The sequence below is a fragment of the Cygnus olor genome, chromosome 1, assembly GCF_009769625.2.
Source record: "Cygnus olor isolate bCygOlo1 chromosome 1, bCygOlo1.pri.v2, whole genome shotgun sequence".
Taxonomy (NCBI): Eukaryota; Metazoa; Chordata; class Aves; order Anseriformes; family Anatidae; genus Cygnus; species Cygnus olor.
The window spans coordinates 164,630,376-164,650,075 of NC_049169.1; the positions used below are offsets into that span (position 1 = coordinate 164,630,376).

Genomic DNA, 19,700 nt, shown 5'->3' on the forward strand with positions numbered 1-19,700 from the left:
TTTAGAAGTGTGAATAATGCCTGTATTTGAGCATAGTTTCAGATACTTTAAGTGTTCTCATTTGTTTTCACAGGAACTCTGTATAGTGGTTTGTCTAAAAGACCTAACAAGCATTGTTGACATTAAAACATCAAGCCGACCTGCCATGATTGGTAGTTTAACAGATGGATCTACAGAAACGTTCTGGGAGTCAGGAGATGAAGACAAAAACAAAACTAAAAACATCACAATTAACTGTGTAAAAGGAATCAATGCACGTTATGTGTGTGTTCATGTAGACAATTCCAGAGATCTTGGGGTAAGAAGGAAATGAAATGAAAAATGGAATGAAATGGAAATGCGTAGACAAAGTTGTATATGTCCATCACTCAAGAAATACCATATTGTCTGTCCAGTTCAGTGTGTAATTCTAATTCAGAAGTTCATATTTTAAAATAAAGTTTCTGATTCCTCTAGTTTGAAAGCAGTATCTGATGAGAGTGATTCATCTAAATTTGCAGTTTATGTGAACCTGAGACTGAGAAAATTAGTTCTCAGTAGCATGTTCAATTTCACATGTACTTATAGATATATATATAGATATAGTTATAGAGAGATATATATATAGATATCAGAATGGTCTTCAGTTGAAATATTTTCTTCTTTTGCTTGTCTGTTGTAGAACAAAGTGACTTCAATGACCTTCCTAACTGGCAAGGCAGTAGAAGATCTCTGCAGAATAAAGCAGGTAAACATTTTAACGTTGAAAAATTGCAGTAATGTTTTTGGCTGCATATGCCAGAGTTTTAGAGCAAATATTTTCCATTTCTTATGGAAAATACATTGTTTTGAAAATATTGGGCTTCCTTTGAAAACACTGTTATTAATAACAGAATTCAGTTTTCATGTATACTGAGTATTGATCAAGTTTTTGCTCTTTTACTAGAACAGAACAGACTAATCTAAAATGTTACTTAGATTTTTCATTGCTACAGGTGAAAGGATAAGGTATCACGTGGAAAGGTTTTGAAACAGATTGTTTAGCTTGTGTTCTGTAAGATCCAAAAAATGTTTGGTTTCTTTTAGAGTTTAATTTATCTAAATATGCCTGAAATAATTGTATGGCATAGTATTATACATTGTTAGATGCTCTGACGGCTAGCTGCTTAGTGTTATACTGTTACTACCTTTCATCTGCTTCGTGGAATCATTCTTCATTAGAGAAGGGCAACTGAAGACTGGGCAGAAGTAGAACACTGAAGACAAGAAAATAAATTATTTACTTTCAGCATTAGGGTTTTTTTAATATGTTATCTAATACATGTTTATAGCACACATTTTCCCTTGTTTCTAGTTCTCAACTTTGTGTAGCTTTTGGACTTCTGTCCAGAGAATCAAGTTCAGAACAGTATTCAATCTTTGTAGTTCTGTTACTAAGCTAAATGATAAATGCATGGTTTGTACACAGAGAACAGTGCTTTGTATTTCGACATTGATGTGACCCATCAAATATATTTAAGGTTTTAAGTAGGCAGTTACTGTTTGGTGTGCAAAACTTCTATCATTTAGCTTACTGGCTATTAGTGGTAAGGTTCTTCAGGGAGAAGCGTCTTAACTGTGTCACAGGTAACATCTGGTAACGCTGAAATTCTGTACAGTTAAACCAGATGAGGGAGAGAGAAATGGTTTCGCTTTTCTCTAACTTTTATCCTCAGAGAGCATTTAAGGTAAAAATATAGCTCCAAAAGATGTTATGTTTCTGAAACAAGCAAAAACTTTGGTACAGTTGCCTCATACTAAACAGTGAAGTGTGAGTGTGTCTGGATATACGTAGACATAAGTGTGTGTGTGTGTGTATATGTAGTGTATATATTTCTCTGAGTCTTGTTAGTTTGATCCATGTCTTTGTTACTGTCTGCTGGAACACAGTGCCCAGGCATTTTTCCAGGGATGATTCACTTCCAGAAGATAAGCAGGACTTAATTCAGCTTTGCTTCCTCCTTGTTAAACAGTCCTCTAGCATTTCTCCAACAGGCTTTTTATCTTAAAATGCACCAACATACTGTACCCCAATTCATACATAGCCTCTATCTGGTGATATTAAATAAAAAATCAGTCTTGTCTGCTGCAGCATGGTTTAATGCAGACACTCAGAACTAGGGTAGAAATGGGGGAGGAACAAATGCTAGTTTGATTATATATAGTATTTAGGCCCTATGGAAGTGAGAGGATACTCAGGACCAACTGCAATTTAGGGCCACTGAGACTGCTCTGAGCACGAAGCATTTTTCATCTTCCAGTAGTGGCATCATGGTTTAAATGATACAATTCATCTGTCTTTTTTTTACAATTACTAAGTCCTTCCTCTCTCGAAAAGGATATCAATTAGTGACAAGTGACATCCACAAAGTTAATATTTCTTTTGCAGGGGTTTATGTGAATTGAGATAGAATAACTGAGGTACTGATAATTGTGCCTTATATTTTCAGGTAAATTATGATGACTTTTTTTTTTTTTTTTAACAAGAAGTAGTAAGCAAATGTCAATTCAAAATGGATATTTTTAGGGTGTGAACTGTTGCTTAGACAGTAAAAGTGACTGTTTTTAATAGGCTATTATTATCACTATTTTTAATAGGCTTTAAAGACAAAAATAATGGCTATATGTCATTTTACTTAAGTTTTAAATTTTTTAATCTGAATTCATCAAGTTGAATATTTTTATAATTAAACATGTTAGTACTCTTACTACTCAGAATGAAAATTTTATAGTAAATGCTGTATTTGTTCCAGTGGTATGCAATGGGTTTGTTTTAGAGGTAGGTGACTTTTTGTTTGATGTTGCGATGTCAGTTCCCATCTTTATATTCCTGTTTAATAGGTAGACTTGGATTCAAGACATATTGGCTGGGTAACAAGTGAACTTCCTGGGGGTGATAATCACATCATCAAAATTGAATTGAAAGGTCCAGAGAACACACTCAGAGTTCGACAAGTGAAAATTCTTGGATGGAAAGATGGTGAAAGCATTAAAATAGCAGGCCAGATTTCTGCAAGTGTAGCTCAGCAAAGAAACTGTGAATCTGAAACGCTGAGAGTATTCCGACTTATTACGTCCCAGGTGGGTTTTTGCTGACATGTTAAACAGTGAAAGTTACTATAATTGTAGACATGGAGTGCTTTATGTATTAAAGTGTTACAACTGCACAAGTTTATCTTTGAGATAAGTTAATTATCAGTATCTTTCTTCCAGGTATTCGGAAAACTCATCTCCGGTGATGCTGAGCCAACCCCAGAACAAGAAGAAAAAGCACTCTTGTCTTCCCCAGAAGGAGAAGAAAAAGTACACAATGTATTTATTTGTATTCTATCAATATTACTTCGCTGAAAAAAAAAATATCCAGGATGATTTTCCATATTTGTCATGTCTTATGCTCCATAATTTTTAAATCACAACAAAAGTAACATGTCAGTTGCATATTTTTTCTTAAAATTCCTTTTTTTTTTTAATCAGCCAATTTTTGTTGGGGTATATGTGTCTAATGGAAACATCATACTATCGTACTAGCAGTGACACAAGTAATCCATACAATTACAAAGATATTTAACACCTGAAGTAATGGTCAACCTGAAAGCCCTTCTTGCCTAATATCTTATGCCTCAAAAGGGAGGGGCTCTGTTGATGTTTGGAGAAAAAGTATTATAAAGAAACCTCACTAGTATCCTTTTATCTAGTATACTCTCATGCAAGGAGTAGTTTAAGAAGTGTGTATTGTCTGTTTCTTTTATTGCAAAATATGTAAAGTATATATAAAGAGAAAAGTATATTCTGTGCACTGCTCTACGAAGACTTAATGAGTGATTGTATTCAGGTAAATGAAGAGGCTGAATCTTAGGTAACTATACTTCACTTTTTTGCTTATTGATTATCTTATTTCATCCTCAAATTTTACTCCCAAAGAGGAAGAAAATGAGTATCAAATTTATTTTGCTTGTACTTCTTGCTTTTGCGTAATTGTTAGGAAGTTAGGAATTGTTTTTGGCACACTTGATCTAATATTAAATATGCTTTTTACAAAGGCAACATCAGATGCGGACCTGAAAGAGCACATGGTAGGAATCATATTCAGCCGAAGCAAACTGACAAATTTGCAAAAGCAGGTTTGTTCACTCTGAAATGCTTTGGGGATTAAATATATGTATTCTATAATAGTTATACTATTTTCCAGAAAATATAGAACCCCTTATTTGACATTTTCAGTTATAACTTCATAAATTCATAGAATGGGTGATGGTGATTATAGAGAATTTCTGTTTTCTATAATCTAATTTTGGGTTACATTTTAATTGTGTGCATGCATTTTATATGAAAAATCTGCTGAAACTGACATTGAAAAAATCCATTTTAATAAGATAAAAAATATATCTTGTTAGACTCAAATTGGTTTAGAAGTTGTAAGTGGTACGTAATTTGTTTCTGTTGATAATAGTAGTGTGATAATATACACTCTCAAAGCTTAAGGAGATGATGACAGACTTTAGACTCTTAGTTCACACATATTTTTCTCCTCCTATCTGTCAACAAAACATATTTATGTTTGATGAAATGTAAGCCTAAAAAAGTAATCAGTGTATAGATTCTTAAATTATTCTTTCCTGCAGTTAGTGGAAGTTTAGGTTTGTGGTTTTACTTATCTTTTTTTTCTCAATGTGAAATAGTAGTTACAATGTGTTATTTTCTTCTTTTAAATATTAAAGTTTTTTAAAATATACCAATTAACATAACCATTTGTGTTATTTTTATTACACCTATCATGAGACAAACAGTACAATGAAAAATTTCACAGTAGTACAAGAAGAATTAGATTCTGTTTGAAGTTTAGTACATTCTTCATGTCTTGTCTAACTTTTTTTTCACACATCCTTAGTAAGTTTTAAAATCTCTTAAATGTACTTTCTAACATGCCATTGGTAAAATGAAAATACGCTATCTAAAACCTCTTCAGTTTCCTAAATACTGAACTAAACAAGATAATAAGCATTTAAATAAGTACTCTTCTTTTGTGGATGTTGATTAAATGTGTTTCTTTATACTTGTGGGTTTTGTTCTTTGCCTGAATCCTATATTAAAAAAAGACAGTGCAGGAAATGACAATAAAGACTCGTTCTTCCAATGAAATTTTTCTGAGTGAAGGGGAACAAATCCAGTGTTAAATCAAAACCTTAATTTTGAAGAATTTTATCTAAATCTTTATATTTAAGTTTAGATTTTATTCTTAATTTTAGTTTGTTAATGTTGAGAAGTAATTTAAAGACAGGACAAATTTCACAGGCTTTTCGTTTTTGTCATATATGCGAAGATAATTAAATTACAAGTGATCAGACTTGTTTTTAAGTTTAAATTTTTTAAGTTTTAAATTAAAAGTTTTTAAGAGTTAACTATGTATTTGGATTCTGCTTGGCTAGGTATGTGCTCATATAGTCCAGGCCATACGAATGGAAGCGACGCGTGTGCGTGAGGAGTGGGAGCATGCCATCTCTAGCAAAGAGAATGCCAACTCACAACCTAATGATGAAGATGCTTCTTCTGACGCATATTGCTTTGAGCTGCTGTCAATGGTGCTGGCATTGAGCGGTTCCAATGTAGGCCGGCAGTATCTGGCTCAGCAGCTGACTCTGCTCCAGGATCTCTTCTCATTATTACACACAGCTTCTCCTAGGGTACAGAGACAGGTGAGTGCTAACTATTCCTTGTCTATCTTGGTTTCGTAGAAAAAAGTCTTTAAAATCCTATAATCATGTGCTTGATAATATTTTTTTGTGAAATATAAGTTTGGGTTTTCACTTTAAAAATGTTTTTCCAATCATATTCAGACTATTCCACATAAGGAATAATTGTAGATAAAGCATCTCAATTTAGTATTGCAGTCATGAGTAGAGGGCAAATTTACAGAATCTCTTTTTGGAATTTAACTGACAGTTTGTTAGTTTTTGGGTTTGTTTTAAGTTTTTGAATGAGGTTAAAATGATCAAGTTCTATTTGTTTGATATATATACACCAAACACCACCCCAATTTAACTCTATAAAACTGTTAGCAGGAACCTCAATATTGAAGGCTATAGTAATAAAATAAACTCACTTTTGAGGAAGTTTTTTATGCTTTGTTCCCAAGAGGTGTAACTTTGAGATGTAGGAACACAAAATTGCTTTAGATAACATTAGTGTCATAATCAACCTAAATGAAGAGACTATTCTGAAATGCCTTTGAGTAAAAGCACTCTTCACTGTTCTTGTCCTTATTCTGAATGATTTTGTATTTGGCAAGATGAGCAGAAAAGGCTTGAAATGTCTGTCAAATGGGTAGGACCTACGAATCCGTTGTGGTTTGGGTATTTTATATTTTGCGTATGTTATATCCATATAGCCTGTGTAGGTAAGATCACGGGCTTTTAATTAGCAGACTCTGTTACTGTTCTGGCATGAGTCCATAGCATGTTTATCTTACACTCAGACTGTGAGTAGTGTGGAAGTAGACAATTCCTTTCTACTTCTGGTATCCTCAGGCAGAGTTTTAATATTTCTGTTTCTTTATGAACTTGAGCATTGTGCAAGTGTATTTGTATTTATATGCACATAATATACCATAAACTTGTACACGTAAAATATTTGCTTTAATACAGTTAATGCACTAGTTTGCTATCGCTAGCTGGTATGTCTTCTCCGTGTGGATTTTTAGTTCATGTTTCAGGAGTTTTTTTGTATTATACTCTCTATGTTTCTCTTTTCAATTTTCTGAACTGTTTGAATATCATATTCCATCTGGAGGCAGATACTGCCTCACTTGGTAATTCTGATTTATTACAGATGTGCAAAATAATGTTTTTTCTTAAAATGTAAAGTTTTTCAAGAGAACATTGAAAGTTTGAGACATGAGATATAAAATGTAACTCTGTAAACTTATATCCTAATTTGTACCAAATTGTGCATGGCATATCCAATTCCAACCCCAGTTCCACCTATTGGTGAAGTCGAAGCATATCCTTTCAAGATGTGTTCTGTTAGATCCAGATCATTGGCACAGATTTCCTTTTCAAAAGAATATAGTTAGAATATTATAAGGAAACTAAATGCGGGGTGGGGGCGGCAGCGCAGCGAGAGTACCATGGAAGGGTATCACAATTTTCAGTACCTCAAGAAAAGTATTTTCTGTTTTCAAAAGTTGCAAGTGTGCTACTGTTCTACTACAGTTTATGACATTTAAAGACTACACAGGGTGGGTGTGTCAGTAATGTGCAAGCAAATTAAAGTTGTGCAAACATCTGCATAGCTGCTATCATAACTTCAGTACCAAGCATGGTTTTATTATTATATGAAGATTAAGTATTTTTTGAGTGAGATTGGTTTTGGACTCTTAGGCTTTGCCTAGGCATATTAAGAACAATTACTTAAAAATAAGATGGGAACCTTACAGAATTTCTTACAAGTGTGATTTAAGTACATAGAGAGAATGCATTCTGTCTTAGAGAAATAATTTGTGAAGGAGAAAATGGAGTTTATCTGATTTTGCTTGAAAACTCTATCTGTCTTGGTAAGAGTTGTGGTGGTTTGATTCTTTTTCCAGGTAACATCATTACTAAGACGTGTTTTGCCTGAAGTAACCCCTAGTCGCCTGGCTAGTATCATAGGAGTGAAGTCTCTTCCACCAGCAGATATAAGTGATATCATTCACTCAACAGAAAAAGGAGATTGGAATAAACTGGGTATCTTAGATATGTTTTTGGGATGCATTGCCAAAGCTCTCACTGTACAGCTAAAAGCCAAAGGAACTACTATAACTGGGACAGCTGGCACTACTGCAGGCAAAGGAGTTACTACGGTCACACTTCCCATGATCTTCAATTCCAGGTTTGTTTAAAAATAAGTATGTGCTCTCAAGCTAAAAGCATAAAAGAAATGCATATTTTGAAGTCAGTTGTTGTCTTTTATATTCTTTGTTTAATAAATGGGAAAAATGTATAACACTGACAGTATAGGTCAAGTTATTAGTGAGTCTGATTAAAAACAAAAAGCTACCATATGCTGAACATGTTCACTATTTGATGTAGATTTTGACAAATATAACTAATTACTTGATTTTTTTCATTTATTACAATATGTTCTTTGTAGCTATATTCGGCGAGGTGAAAGCCATTGGTGGATGAAGGGTTCAACACCTACACAGATTTCAGAGATCATTATTAAGCTGATTAAAGACATGGCAGCAGTAAGTTTCTATCCTGTAAATGTGTGGGGGATATTCAAATATTTCTAATAATGAATAATACTTTTTTTTTCATTAATTTACATTAGAGTTAATATTGTGTTGAGCTTTTAAATGTGAATTGGTCTCAGGAAGAAAAAAGTAGAATCTTTTGGATAGAGTCTAAGCCTAGAAGCAGTAGTACCTGAGTTCTAATTCAGCCTAGTGAATTCAGCACAGTAAATGCTAGGATTAATGTGATGACTCCTGTATGTATAGGTCCATGTTTTTCTCAGGCACCCCACTCCATTGTATAGGATGCAACATGCATTGAGAATGAATTGGCAGGGGGAGCTGATTTGTTCAGGACTTTTTTTTAAGGGTTGTTGCTGGTATTGTAACTGCTGTTGGTAGGTATGTTTTGGATAAGTGGGAAAATGTCAGGAAAATAGTGAATTCTCTTGTGAAGCATTTTTAAATAATGTTGATCAAGTCTTTTGAAGCAAACTCTGTGGTCCTTGTTTATGGGATTCTGGCTCCACATCCTGTCTAAATGTTGGATGTTCCCAGCTTCAACTTAAGATAATGAATGCTTTGAGCATCCAAAATATACTTCATAGTCCACTGCAGGGGGAAGAATAAATGCATCCTCCATCATCTCAAACTTGAAACTTCTGAAGTGGTTTATAGTATTGGCCTCCAGTCTCTCAAACTAAGTATGTTTACTGTGACGACCCTTCCCAGTCTGTGTGTCACCCATACTTAACCACATAAGAAAGTTGTGTGCTGGCTCCACTACCACTCCTGGTTTCCATAGAGGGAGAACTACAGTACACAAAATGTTTGAGAGCTGTGGTGCAGACTCTGTGTCTCATTTTATGTTTGAAGTTGCCATGGTCCTTAGCACACGGGAAGTTTATAGGATGAAAATTTATGAAATGCTTGGCACCATGTGACAGGAAGCTCCATGAACATATGACTGAGTTCAAAGAAGGGTTTGACTACTGTGCTATTAACAGTTGTGAAGTCCAGCCACTAAATTGAGAAAAGAACATACTAGATTGCTATTCATTTGTTCAAAATTGACCTGTAGGAAAGCAAATATATAATCAAAGTGATCATAATATGTACATTTTAAAGGAGTTAAATCAGTATCACAGAGGTATAAGCAATGTTAATTCAGATATTTCCCCATTTGTGACCACTTGGCTTTGCACTTGAATAATCTTCTAATAGCTGTTGTGTAGTCCTGTTGCAGAACTGCTTGTTGCCTAACAGAATCCTCAGCCTTGAGCTATGAAGGCTCCCAGCACAGTAGAGAAGCTTCCATGACAGGAGAGGTGATCCGTTAAAGGAATAGCCAGTCAGAACTAAATTATGCAGAGACCTTTGCCAGGAATAAAATAAAGAGATTAGTAGGAAAAAAAAAAAAGGCTGACTGACTCGAATCGGATGCTTGTATTTTTGTCTAAGTAATTCCTATCACCATTCAAGACCTTCACCATGAAACTCAGTTGCATTCACTAGTATCTGGTTCTACAAAACCACTGGAGACATGTGCAGGAAAGTGCTTAAAGCTGTGGAGTTGGACATGGCAACTTAAGTGCATATCCAAAGTATGCTTGGATATGTAGTCAAATCTCCATCTTCCACATGCCCTGATAGTTTTCTGTGGGTATACTGGTGTGGGTCTTAAATTCTCTTGTTTAAAGTATTCTATTTGGAATAAATATATAACTATTTATTATTAAAAGCAGGGGGGGGGAGGAAATCAGGTCAGTCAGATAAAGTAGTAGTCCTCTCCGATGTGGATATAAATCTCTCTTTCAGTAGATTCTGAATTGCTTAAAGTATAGCATCTCCTAAAGAAATGATTGGGTCTGAGTTACACTACAGTATTTGATAGCTGTACAATAAAGACACTCCTCTCCTGTTGTACAGAGAAGAGATGTGAACTTAATTGCCTTTTATTCTATGCAAGGGAGATGTGGCGTAGGCATTCAAGGGTTGGGAGTACTAACATTTTTTGATGAAGTATGTTTTGTAAGGGACCTCAGTGGTTTAAGTTTGCTCAGAGCATGTTCAGGTGTTCAGCCATATTACTCCAAAGAGGGTGGAGGAATAGAGGTGTCCCAGCTTTAAAACCTTTATTTGAGGCCTTTTAGAGCTACTTTTAGAGCTTTTGTGCTCCAGCTCTGATTCTTTCTTCATATGGGTGAATTTTAAGAATATGCTCTTTCATTCTTCAAATCATATGCCCTCTACCTATTCCAAGTTAGTCATTTCAATAGTTGCTCGGATAGTCAGCTGATCAAAAGAGGTGATTCTCTTGATGTATTTAGCATTGGTGTGGCCCCACCTTGAATACTGTGTGCAGTGCTGGGCTCCACAATATAAAAAGGATGTTATGGTCCTTGAAGGCATCTAGAGGAGGGCAAATAAGCTGGTTAAAGTTCTGGAAGGCCTGTCCTATGAGGAGAGGGTGAGGACACTTGGGTTGTCTAGTTTGGAGAAGAGAAGGCCAAGAGGCAACCTCACCGCTCTGTACAAGCTTCCTGAGGAGGAGAAGTGGCGAGGGATGTGCTAAACTCTTCTCCCTGGTCACCTATGTCAGGACATGCAGGAATGGCACAAAGCTGCACCAGGGGAAGTTCAGAATAGATATTAGGAAAAATTTCTTTACTGTGAGCATGGTCAAACACTGGAACAGGCTTCCTAGCATGGTTGTTGTTGCCCCATGCCTGTTGTCACTGTTCAAGAGGCATTTGGATAATGCCCTGAGTGATATGCTTTAATTTTTGGTTAGCCCTGAAGTTGTCAGGCATTTGGACTAGATGATCTTAGAAGAACTCTTCCAACTGAACAATGCTGTTCTGTTCTGTTCTATCCTAGATTCTACCTCAGTCAGTCACCTGACTATTTGAGGATTAATTTTACCAGATTTGTTGGATTTGAAAACACATGATTTGTCGAAGTCATCCCTGACTTACTCTTTTTCTATTTGAACCTGAGATCCTAACCTAACATTGCTTGTAGCAATTCAATTTTAGTTGTTTTAAATATTAATAAAAACTGTAATAAATTCTTTGAGAAATTTACATATAGTTCTTTCTTTAACAGGGTCATCTGTCAGAAGCTTGGTCTCGTGTGACAAAGAATGCTATTGCTGAAACCATCATAGCTCTGACCAAAATGGAAGAAGAATACCGATCACCAGTGAGGTGCATTGCAACAACCAGAGTAAGAATTTTACTGAATTTGACATTAGTTCATTGCAAACATGCAGTAGGAAGAGCCTTCCTATTCTTCAGCAAATATTTCCCTTGTGGGTTTTCTCGGGAAATAATGTATACAGTATACAGCTTACATTGTCTCTGTGCATAATGGACAGGTTATTACTTAAGTCAGTCACTGCTTGTCCTAAAGTCTTGCTTTCTTCATGTCATGGTAGATTGAGTTGTTTTATTTGTGGTAAAAACAGAATTTTGATTAAGTCTGCATCTTGCGTACCTCTAAAGTAATGAAGAATAAGTGTTATTCCTATACTTCTGTTTTTTTATTCTTGAAGTAATTCTGCTTTAAGTTTGTGAAACTTGCTTCTAACTAAATTTATGTGATCTGCATGGAAAATTGCACAATATGTATCAGCTGTCTTTCTCCAGCTCTCTATGCTATCATTTTAAGTGGTTTGACTTCTAGGTCATCAGCTGCCACATCTCAAAGCTATTATGAAAACACTCAGGGAAAAAAAAAAAAAAACATTCTCTGGGACAACTAAGCTAAACTTCATCTATGTTTTAGTCTCAAAATGAAAAATAATTTGCTGAGCCTGTTTTTTTCTTTCTGTCTTTACTTTTTCTATGAATCTTTTACAGAAAGTGAGAGTAACTTAACTTCAACAGATTGCTTGAAATACCACTAAAAGCATACCTGTAAATTATGGCATTCTTTCCACCTTAGGCAGTACAAATTTTGGCTTCATAAATATAATTTTGAGTAAAAGAAGAGATTTGCGATGGTTGCATGCATTTATCACTCGTTGTTTTCCATCTTAAAGGCTGTGCCAGTTTTTTTTTCTACCTTCTTACTCATATATTCTCGGCTTTTTGGAAGACACTATCTCAGAGTACCGGTAGCTCCTGCTGTCACTGTGTTAGTTTAATCAGGTCACAGAGGAGCCCTGAACATCAGGCCAGCTCTCCTTGTGAGTGAATTTAGTCCTGTTGTGAAAGTGTATATTTCTGGGGGGATTCTATTACAGTTTTTCAACAAAAGCCATTTTGTTGAAATCAAAACTTTTGTTCAAAGGCAATTCCAAAATGCACCTGTCAAGTGCATTTCAGTTTGGGTTGCAGGCCTGCTGACAAGTTATCCTCATGTAGCTAATCTCTTTAGGATTTCACTGTAGTCAATGGAGAAAAAGAAAGAAAACCTTCCTGTGAAGCCTGAAGGACATTTAGCTCAGAACCCCTTTCTAGGTAATGCCCTGTACAGTGAGGAGAGAACGTAGGGAAATTAATCTCAGTGACCTAAAGTTACTTTTTTGATGAGTCTGTCTCCTTCAATTTTCTTCTCTCCCCGCAAAACCTGCAATGCTTTGGGATGCTATGCAAGTGTTAATTGTTTCCTGTATTTTCCAATTCCTGTAATATACTCTGGTTGATCTTTCTTCACTGTTTCTCTCTTGTGTGCTAACTACCATAGTTACAACCATAAAATGTTGTAGTTGAAAGAAACAAGGTAGCTCCCAAAAGTTCAATAAGTTTTATTGTGTGCTTGACTTATTTCGGAAAAGAAAAAACTTGCATTATATGGGCAGGCTTCAGCTAAGGATGGTACAGGTTTCAGGTAACAGTGTTATTCTTAGCTGTCAAAGTTTAATTTTTTTTGTATTTGGATTTTTTTTTCTAAAACATTTAATTCTACCTTGTCTTTCAATAGTTGTGGCTGGCCCTAGCATCCCTCTGTGTACTTGATCAGGATCATGTTGATAGACTGTCATCAGGAAGATGGATGGGAAAGGATGGACAACAGAAACAGATGGTGAGATTGAAACTCATATGCTTCTGTCTTTATTTGGATTTATTCAGTAGTCAAAGAATTTCAAATACGTGACAGGGAAAGGTGAACTTGACCTAACCTTATTTCACCCTCTGTCCCCCATGGAAATTGTACATACATGTTTGAAATATTCGTTTTCTAGACAAATACTGCTCAGAAATGGAAATTCCAACTTAAATCAATAATAAGGTAGCAATACTACTGCTATTCAGGGTGAATCGAGGACCTGTAGAATGGATTTTTGAGAATAGGTTGACTTGGTTAATACGATACCTTCTATGAGAGATTTTTCCTTTCTATCTAGATCTTTATAACATAATAGAGTCAATTGTTTTGTATTCCTCAAGAAGTATTTATCTGCAACTTAGCATTGTCTTCCAGATCTAAGTGAGGGAGTGATTACCCCAAAGAGAAAGAAACTCTCTAAATGAATTTAGGAAAGCTACCATTCAGCCTTAGGATTTACAATTTTAATATGAAATACAGTGGATGAATCCAGTTTCTGTCAGTATTTTCCAGTATCACAAAAAGCATATGAGATTTTTTTTTTTACTGTGAATCCAGAAAGAGCAAAATAGTGAAGCTGGTCTCTCTATAAAGAATCAGGGTTTGGTGGATGCCTGTAGGAGGCAAGAGCCTTCCTGCTAGCAACTGAGTATGCTTAGGGCAAAGAAGCCTCCAGTACAGTTTAGTGTAGGAAGAAAGAGAATATAGGATACGCAGAGCTGCAGCAGTGGGACTGCAACTTTGCTGAGAGAATGAAGCAGACACGAAAGGTTTCTAGGGTGGTTAAGAAAAGACTGTAGAAAGTCGAGACTTCTGTGGAACTTTTTTGCAATTCAGCACAGAATATTGCTCAACTAAGAGAAAACGTGAAGCCCAGAGCAGTCTTTTCAAGGTCATGAGCAAAGATGCATCTTTAATCTTTAAATCTTTTAATCTTTAAATTTTGGCTTCCCCAAATTTATGAGTTTTCATACCTAGCAAGTCATCTTTGTTTCAATGTATGATTTAATGGAACAGCTGTAGAAGTTAAAAAGCCTTACTGCTTTTTTTAATCATGGAATGAACCATTTTAGGACAGGCCTGTAGTAGAGATTTTTTGTCAGCTAATTAAATAGCTGAACTAGAAACACGAATTCCATAATAAAAAAGATTGACTTCATGAAATCAAACTGAACCCATTTCATCTGTGTTTGCTTTCACAGGAAGAGTTTCATTGTTTAGGCTTCCTGTGCTGTTCCACAGAGACAAGCAGTAGGGAATTAGAAAACCAGAACAGTGGTCCAGTTTGTAGATAGGAAGAAAAAAGTTAGAAATTGGGGCTTATTTGAACTAGTGGAAATGGTAGAGGAGCAGCCAAAACATAGGCAAGCAGGCATACAAGCTGCTGAACCCAGCCCAAAAATCCCCAATCCCATTTTATACCAGGATTTTCAAATTTTGAGGTGAAGTGTGTTCCCCTTAACCAGGAATGCTGCTGAAAAGATTTAGTTCTAAGTTGTAGGAGCAATATCATGGAAACCGTGTGTTCTGGAATAAAGTGGAAACTTGGTCTCAGAGATAGGCATGATCCAAGTCAGTCATTGAACTCTGTTTGTAGATATTTTGAACTGTAAAATGAAACTAACTGTGTTAAATTAAAGATGTATCAATACAGCAAGTTAATTTATGGTAGATTTTGAAGCTTTTTGCTTGGACTGTGTTCTCTCTGAGTTGTAGATGACCTACAACTTAGATTAGGTGCTTGAACAGACTAAACTTACCATATGAAAGAATTAAGGGTAAAAATTTTGTATGTCTGTGAAGTTTTCTGTTAATGTGCCTGTAACCCATGTTAGCGTAATTTTTTTCTATGTAACTCAGGCTGGTTGAAAATGATGTCTCAAACATATTTTTGTAGAATCCATCTTCACTACCTCATGTAAAATAAGAGATGAAGAATATTGAAAGAACTGATGCAGTAAACAGGGGCTCTTTGTGTCCAGATCTGATTATTTAAATATTAATTATTTGAAATATACAGTTAATAATCTATACAAGCTCTTTATCCTCTATTATTAATTTGGGAGGTAGGGTTAGGGGAGAATAAAAACACATTCTGGAAGTAAATGAATGATTTAATTGAAATGAATTATTTAATAATGTTTCTTAATTTTTTCAGCCAATGTGCGATAACCATGATGATGGTGAAACTGCCGCAATCATTTTATGTAATGCCTGTGGGAATTTGTGTACAGATTGTGACCGATTCCTTCATCTCCATCGACGAACAAAAACTCATCAGAGACAGGTAGAATATTCATGCATCATGTCATATGCACTGCAGACATTATGTGCATTTCCCCAATTAATATACAAGCAAATGGTAGTTGCAAGATTCAAACCTGAAAATACTATTTGTTTTTATTTTGATGATGGGATAGAGAAGTTTTCATTTAATTCTTTGTTCTGTTTTAGTTAAATTCCTCTGTCTGTTATCTTTTGAAGAACATTTGAAAATCACGTAGCATTTCTCAAGTCTAATTCTTACACTATGTCAGCTTTTTTCTCTCGTTCTAACATTGTCTAGGAACATAGTTAGGAAACATCTAGGAACTGCATAGCCTTTCTTAAGTATACTTTGTTCTTTATTCATTTTAAATTATATCTCCTTTACTACCTCTGTCACGAGTCAGTCCTTGCGGACCCCTTCATGTTTAAATGCTTACATATTTTTTAATATTCAGGAACACCACTTGACAACAAATTTTCCTATTGGTTCTCATATGTCAGTTTTCTCTTTTTTTTCAGTATTTCTCCAGCCCTCACTGTCTTTTCACACGGAAATATGCTGTCATTATCCATAAGCTTGAAAACTTCCTGACTTTTTGTTTTGTTTTGTTTTGTTTTGTTTTGTTTTCCTTTTGGGGATGAAATGTCTTTCCTCTTTGACTTACCTAGATGAGTTTTTACAAATTGCTGTGTTCTTTGCTGTTTAGTGTTCCTTTGTGTTACCCTGTTATCCTCTTCATGTCTAAACCTCAAAATATATTCTCCTTGGAATATTTCTTTTTCCAATTGCAATTTACACTGAAGATGCTGTTACTTTTGAAACTATTGAATATTTCCTCTTTCTCAACACCCTTTCATGTTTTTGCGGGCCTTTATTTTCCCCTTTTCCTATGACTACTTATATTTGTACAGAGGTTAAAATAATAGACCTCATTAATAAAGCTAATTCAGTAGATATCATTACTCTTTGTCCTCTCCTAGAGTGAATCTACATTAGTGTTTTACTTAGGATCAGGAATGTGCTTTTGATATGATTCTCTCTCCTTATCATGCTTTGATTTGGTAGAGCAGCCTTGAAGCACTTGAATAGGATTCCTTCCAGGTGAAAGTAAAAACAAACAAACAACAACAAAGAAAAACACCAAAGGTCCAGAGACACACCTAGTGCAATTCAGCTCCTAATGAGCAGTCAGTGCAAGGGATCAGCTAGCCCAGAGTACATGTGATACAAATATTGGCACTAAGAGTTTCCCCCTACAGATCTCTTCCTTGATGCCTCAGCATTTGCAATGTAAATTCAGCCTAGAAGTTCCATGTGCCTCCGTTGTCTTCTATTTTTCCACATGGATCTTTGCAATCCCCTTTGAAATTTTTCTGTTTTGTCATCTTAAGAAGATGATTTTGTGTGTCTGTACTTCAGTCATGTCACAGCACAGTCTAGTCTCATTTATTTTTCTGATTTCTCCTATATAGCCTGTTCAGATTACAGTTGATAAAAGTAAGTTCTTATCTCATAGAAGTCCTTGCATCTCTCCTTTAATCTGTCCAAAATAGCTACTTATCAGATTTTCATATTCACCTCTAAAAGCATGTTTAAACTTTTAATCTTTATTTACCACCTTTACCTTTACATCTTTCATGTCAAGCCCCTCAATTTAAACTTTAAATTCTGTCATGTTCCCTGTCTCCTATTTTCTCTTAGCTTCCTTTGCTTTGTCCAACTTCTGTCATACATACTTTTTACTGTATTTTCTCTCCTTTCAAGATAGGACAGCCTGTAAGTTTACTATGACCTGTTTAGGTGAATCCTTTGTGAAGCTATTAGGGTTTTTCTATTAGGGTTTTTCTTTTCTGATTCCAGTATAAATTAAAACATAGCTTGAGTTTATACATCTATACACAGGAAAATTCTAACTGTTATTGCATTACAGGTGAAATAGATAAAAACAGAACTTCCTTTGAAACTTAGGAAAGGAGAAAAAGAAGAGACTGCATAAAGTCCACTAAGTATCTCATGCAGCTTTTTGATTTTGCAAAAAAATTGAATTTTCCTGGTTTTAGCTAAAAGTATTCACTGAGTATTTATGTGAAAGTGATAAATGTTATTATTATATATTTATGTATTATATAACTGTCATTATATAGTACATAGTATTATAAATAACGACCATAACTATCAGTGCTGCTTTGATAAACTTCTGACATGGTTATATGAAGGTATTTCTGTTGTTATCTTGTGCTTTTAGTACTCTGTGGCATACGGAAGTAGTTAAATAGCAGTTAGGAACTCCAAGCTCCATATTTTTTAAATTAGAAAAAATGTTGTCTAACTCTTTTCTTAGCATTTCTGCACTATTGCTTCCCAGTCATGTTATACTGAGTGATAATTTTATGTATGCTTACTTTTAAAAACACAAAACGTCTATCCACTCTGCTATATGTACAACATACACAATCTATAAAAGAAAAATACCTTGTAGAAGACAAATTTGACAGAAACTTAAAAATCTCTGTTCAGAATCCAAAGAGAGAATGACAAATATAACATAGAAATGCTATTTATTATCTTTTTGATTAACCTGACAGGTATTCAAAGAAGAAGAAGAAGCTATCAAAGTTGATCTTCATGAGGGTTGTGGTAGGACCAAGCTTTTCTGGCTGATGGCATTAGCAGATTCTAAAACTATGAAGGCTATGGTGGAGTTTAGAGAACAGACAGGTAAAACAACTTGTGTTAGCTGTTCTTTTTCCTGTTTATACGTGCCTTTTACCTGAGCATTTGTCAAAAAAAAAAAAGTTAGGATTTTCACTTGCTTTAGGGAAATGCTTTTGATTGCTGTCTGTTAATAAAAATAAGACATTTTAAATGTGTAAGAGTTATTGTTTGGTAGGTTGTTTTATGTGATTGTTGTTCAGGTGTCTGTTTTTAGGATATCAGTTACTTATGTTTTGTTACAACAGTTTTTATTTTTGTTTCCTTTTGTGGACATAGGCAAACCGACCACCAGCAGTTCCGAAGCATGTCGTTTCTGTGGTTGTAGGAGTGGAACAGAATTATCAGCAGTGGGAAGTGTTTGTTCTGACACGGATTGCCAGGTGTGTATTAATAATTATCAGTCATTGGGAGTTGCATAAAATAGAAGAGACTGTAGGATCAGACCTTATTTTGAGTAAACTTTATCCTTGTGCCCATTTTAAATGAGTTCTCTCATGAAAAAGGTTTGAATATTGAGTATGGTAATATGATTCAAATATTTCTCTGTTGGTAAATGTTTAGCTTAATTATAAGCTACAAACACCAATACTCAACTGAAATACTAGGTAGTTTCATTATCTTCAAAAGTATCTAAGGTTTTCACAGTAGTATTCCAAATAAAAAGTTAAATACACTCTGTCAACATAAAGTCTAGTGTACTGGAAAGCTTGTAGTTTGTGTAGCAGCCTGTATATATTATGTGAGCATAGAACATACAAGATTTGGGGTTGTTTGGCCAGATTTGCCTATTGTATGCATGTGTCCTGAGTGGCTTTATGCCCTTACAGTCCAGGTACAGAGGTATGTTTGGCAGAGGGCCAAATCCCAACCAATTTTTTAGGGTACACTATTTATTTCTGTTTGTGTTGCACGTTTACATCTTCTTTTTCTCTTCCAGCCTATATATTATATTATTGTAATAATATTTCGGCTCAATTCATTGTTGGCTTCTTGGCAATTTACAATAGTTTTCTACTTACTAGGGCTTGAAATTAGAGGTGGTTAAAATATTGTTTTCATATAAGCATCATTTCTAAAAGCATTTTATGCTAGTTAATAAACAGCTCATAATGTGTTTTAATACAGGGCAAGCAGTGTTTACATGGGAGGTACTTAATATACAAAATACATGTGGAAGATCAAAGAATATTTCTCTGTATATTAAAATGAAATGTTACAATTTTAAAATCGTGGTTTCCTTATGCCATTGCTATTCAGGAGTGATACTTTATGGGTAACTGAAGATATGAATTCTACTTAATGTACACAAAATGTTCAGTTTTTCTCGAGTACTTCCTCTAGCAGCGGACAGCAGTATGAATAGTGATTCTTTCATCTCAGTTTATTGCATGAACCAGCAGTCCTTCAAAAAGTAGCGTGATATCAAACTCT

At 34.9% G+C, this 19,700-nt stretch overlaps 1 protein-coding gene across 21 annotated transcripts in view; it reads left to right on the plus strand.

Moving 5' to 3' along the window:
- Positions 1-19,700, plus strand: part of MYCBP2 (MYC binding protein 2) — a 196,025-nt gene that overhangs the window by 169,690 nt on the left and 6,635 nt on the right. For 18 of the 21 annotated variants that reach the window (XM_040539587.1, XM_040539597.1, XM_040539645.1 and 15 more), the window contains 13 exons: positions 74-298; positions 662-727; positions 2,860-3,099; positions 3,232-3,330; positions 4,059-4,139; positions 5,445-5,711; positions 7,601-7,884; positions 8,146-8,242; positions 11,339-11,458; positions 13,160-13,261; positions 15,444-15,572; positions 18,140-18,272; positions 18,546-18,649. In XM_040539587.1, the coding sequence (XP_040395521.1) occupies positions 74-298; positions 662-727; positions 2,860-3,099; positions 3,232-3,330; positions 4,059-4,139; positions 5,445-5,711; positions 7,601-7,884; positions 8,146-8,242; positions 11,339-11,458; positions 13,160-13,261; positions 15,444-15,572; positions 18,140-18,272; positions 18,546-18,649 (1,947 nt within the window). The remainder of the gene's footprint in view (positions 1-73; positions 299-661; positions 728-2,859; positions 3,100-3,231; positions 3,331-4,058; positions 4,140-5,444; positions 5,712-7,600; positions 7,885-8,145; positions 8,243-11,338; positions 11,459-13,159; positions 13,262-15,443; positions 15,573-18,139; positions 18,273-18,545; positions 18,650-19,700) is intronic. The other 3 variants (XM_040539595.1, XM_040539767.1, XM_040539738.1) reach the window with 1 other exon arrangement.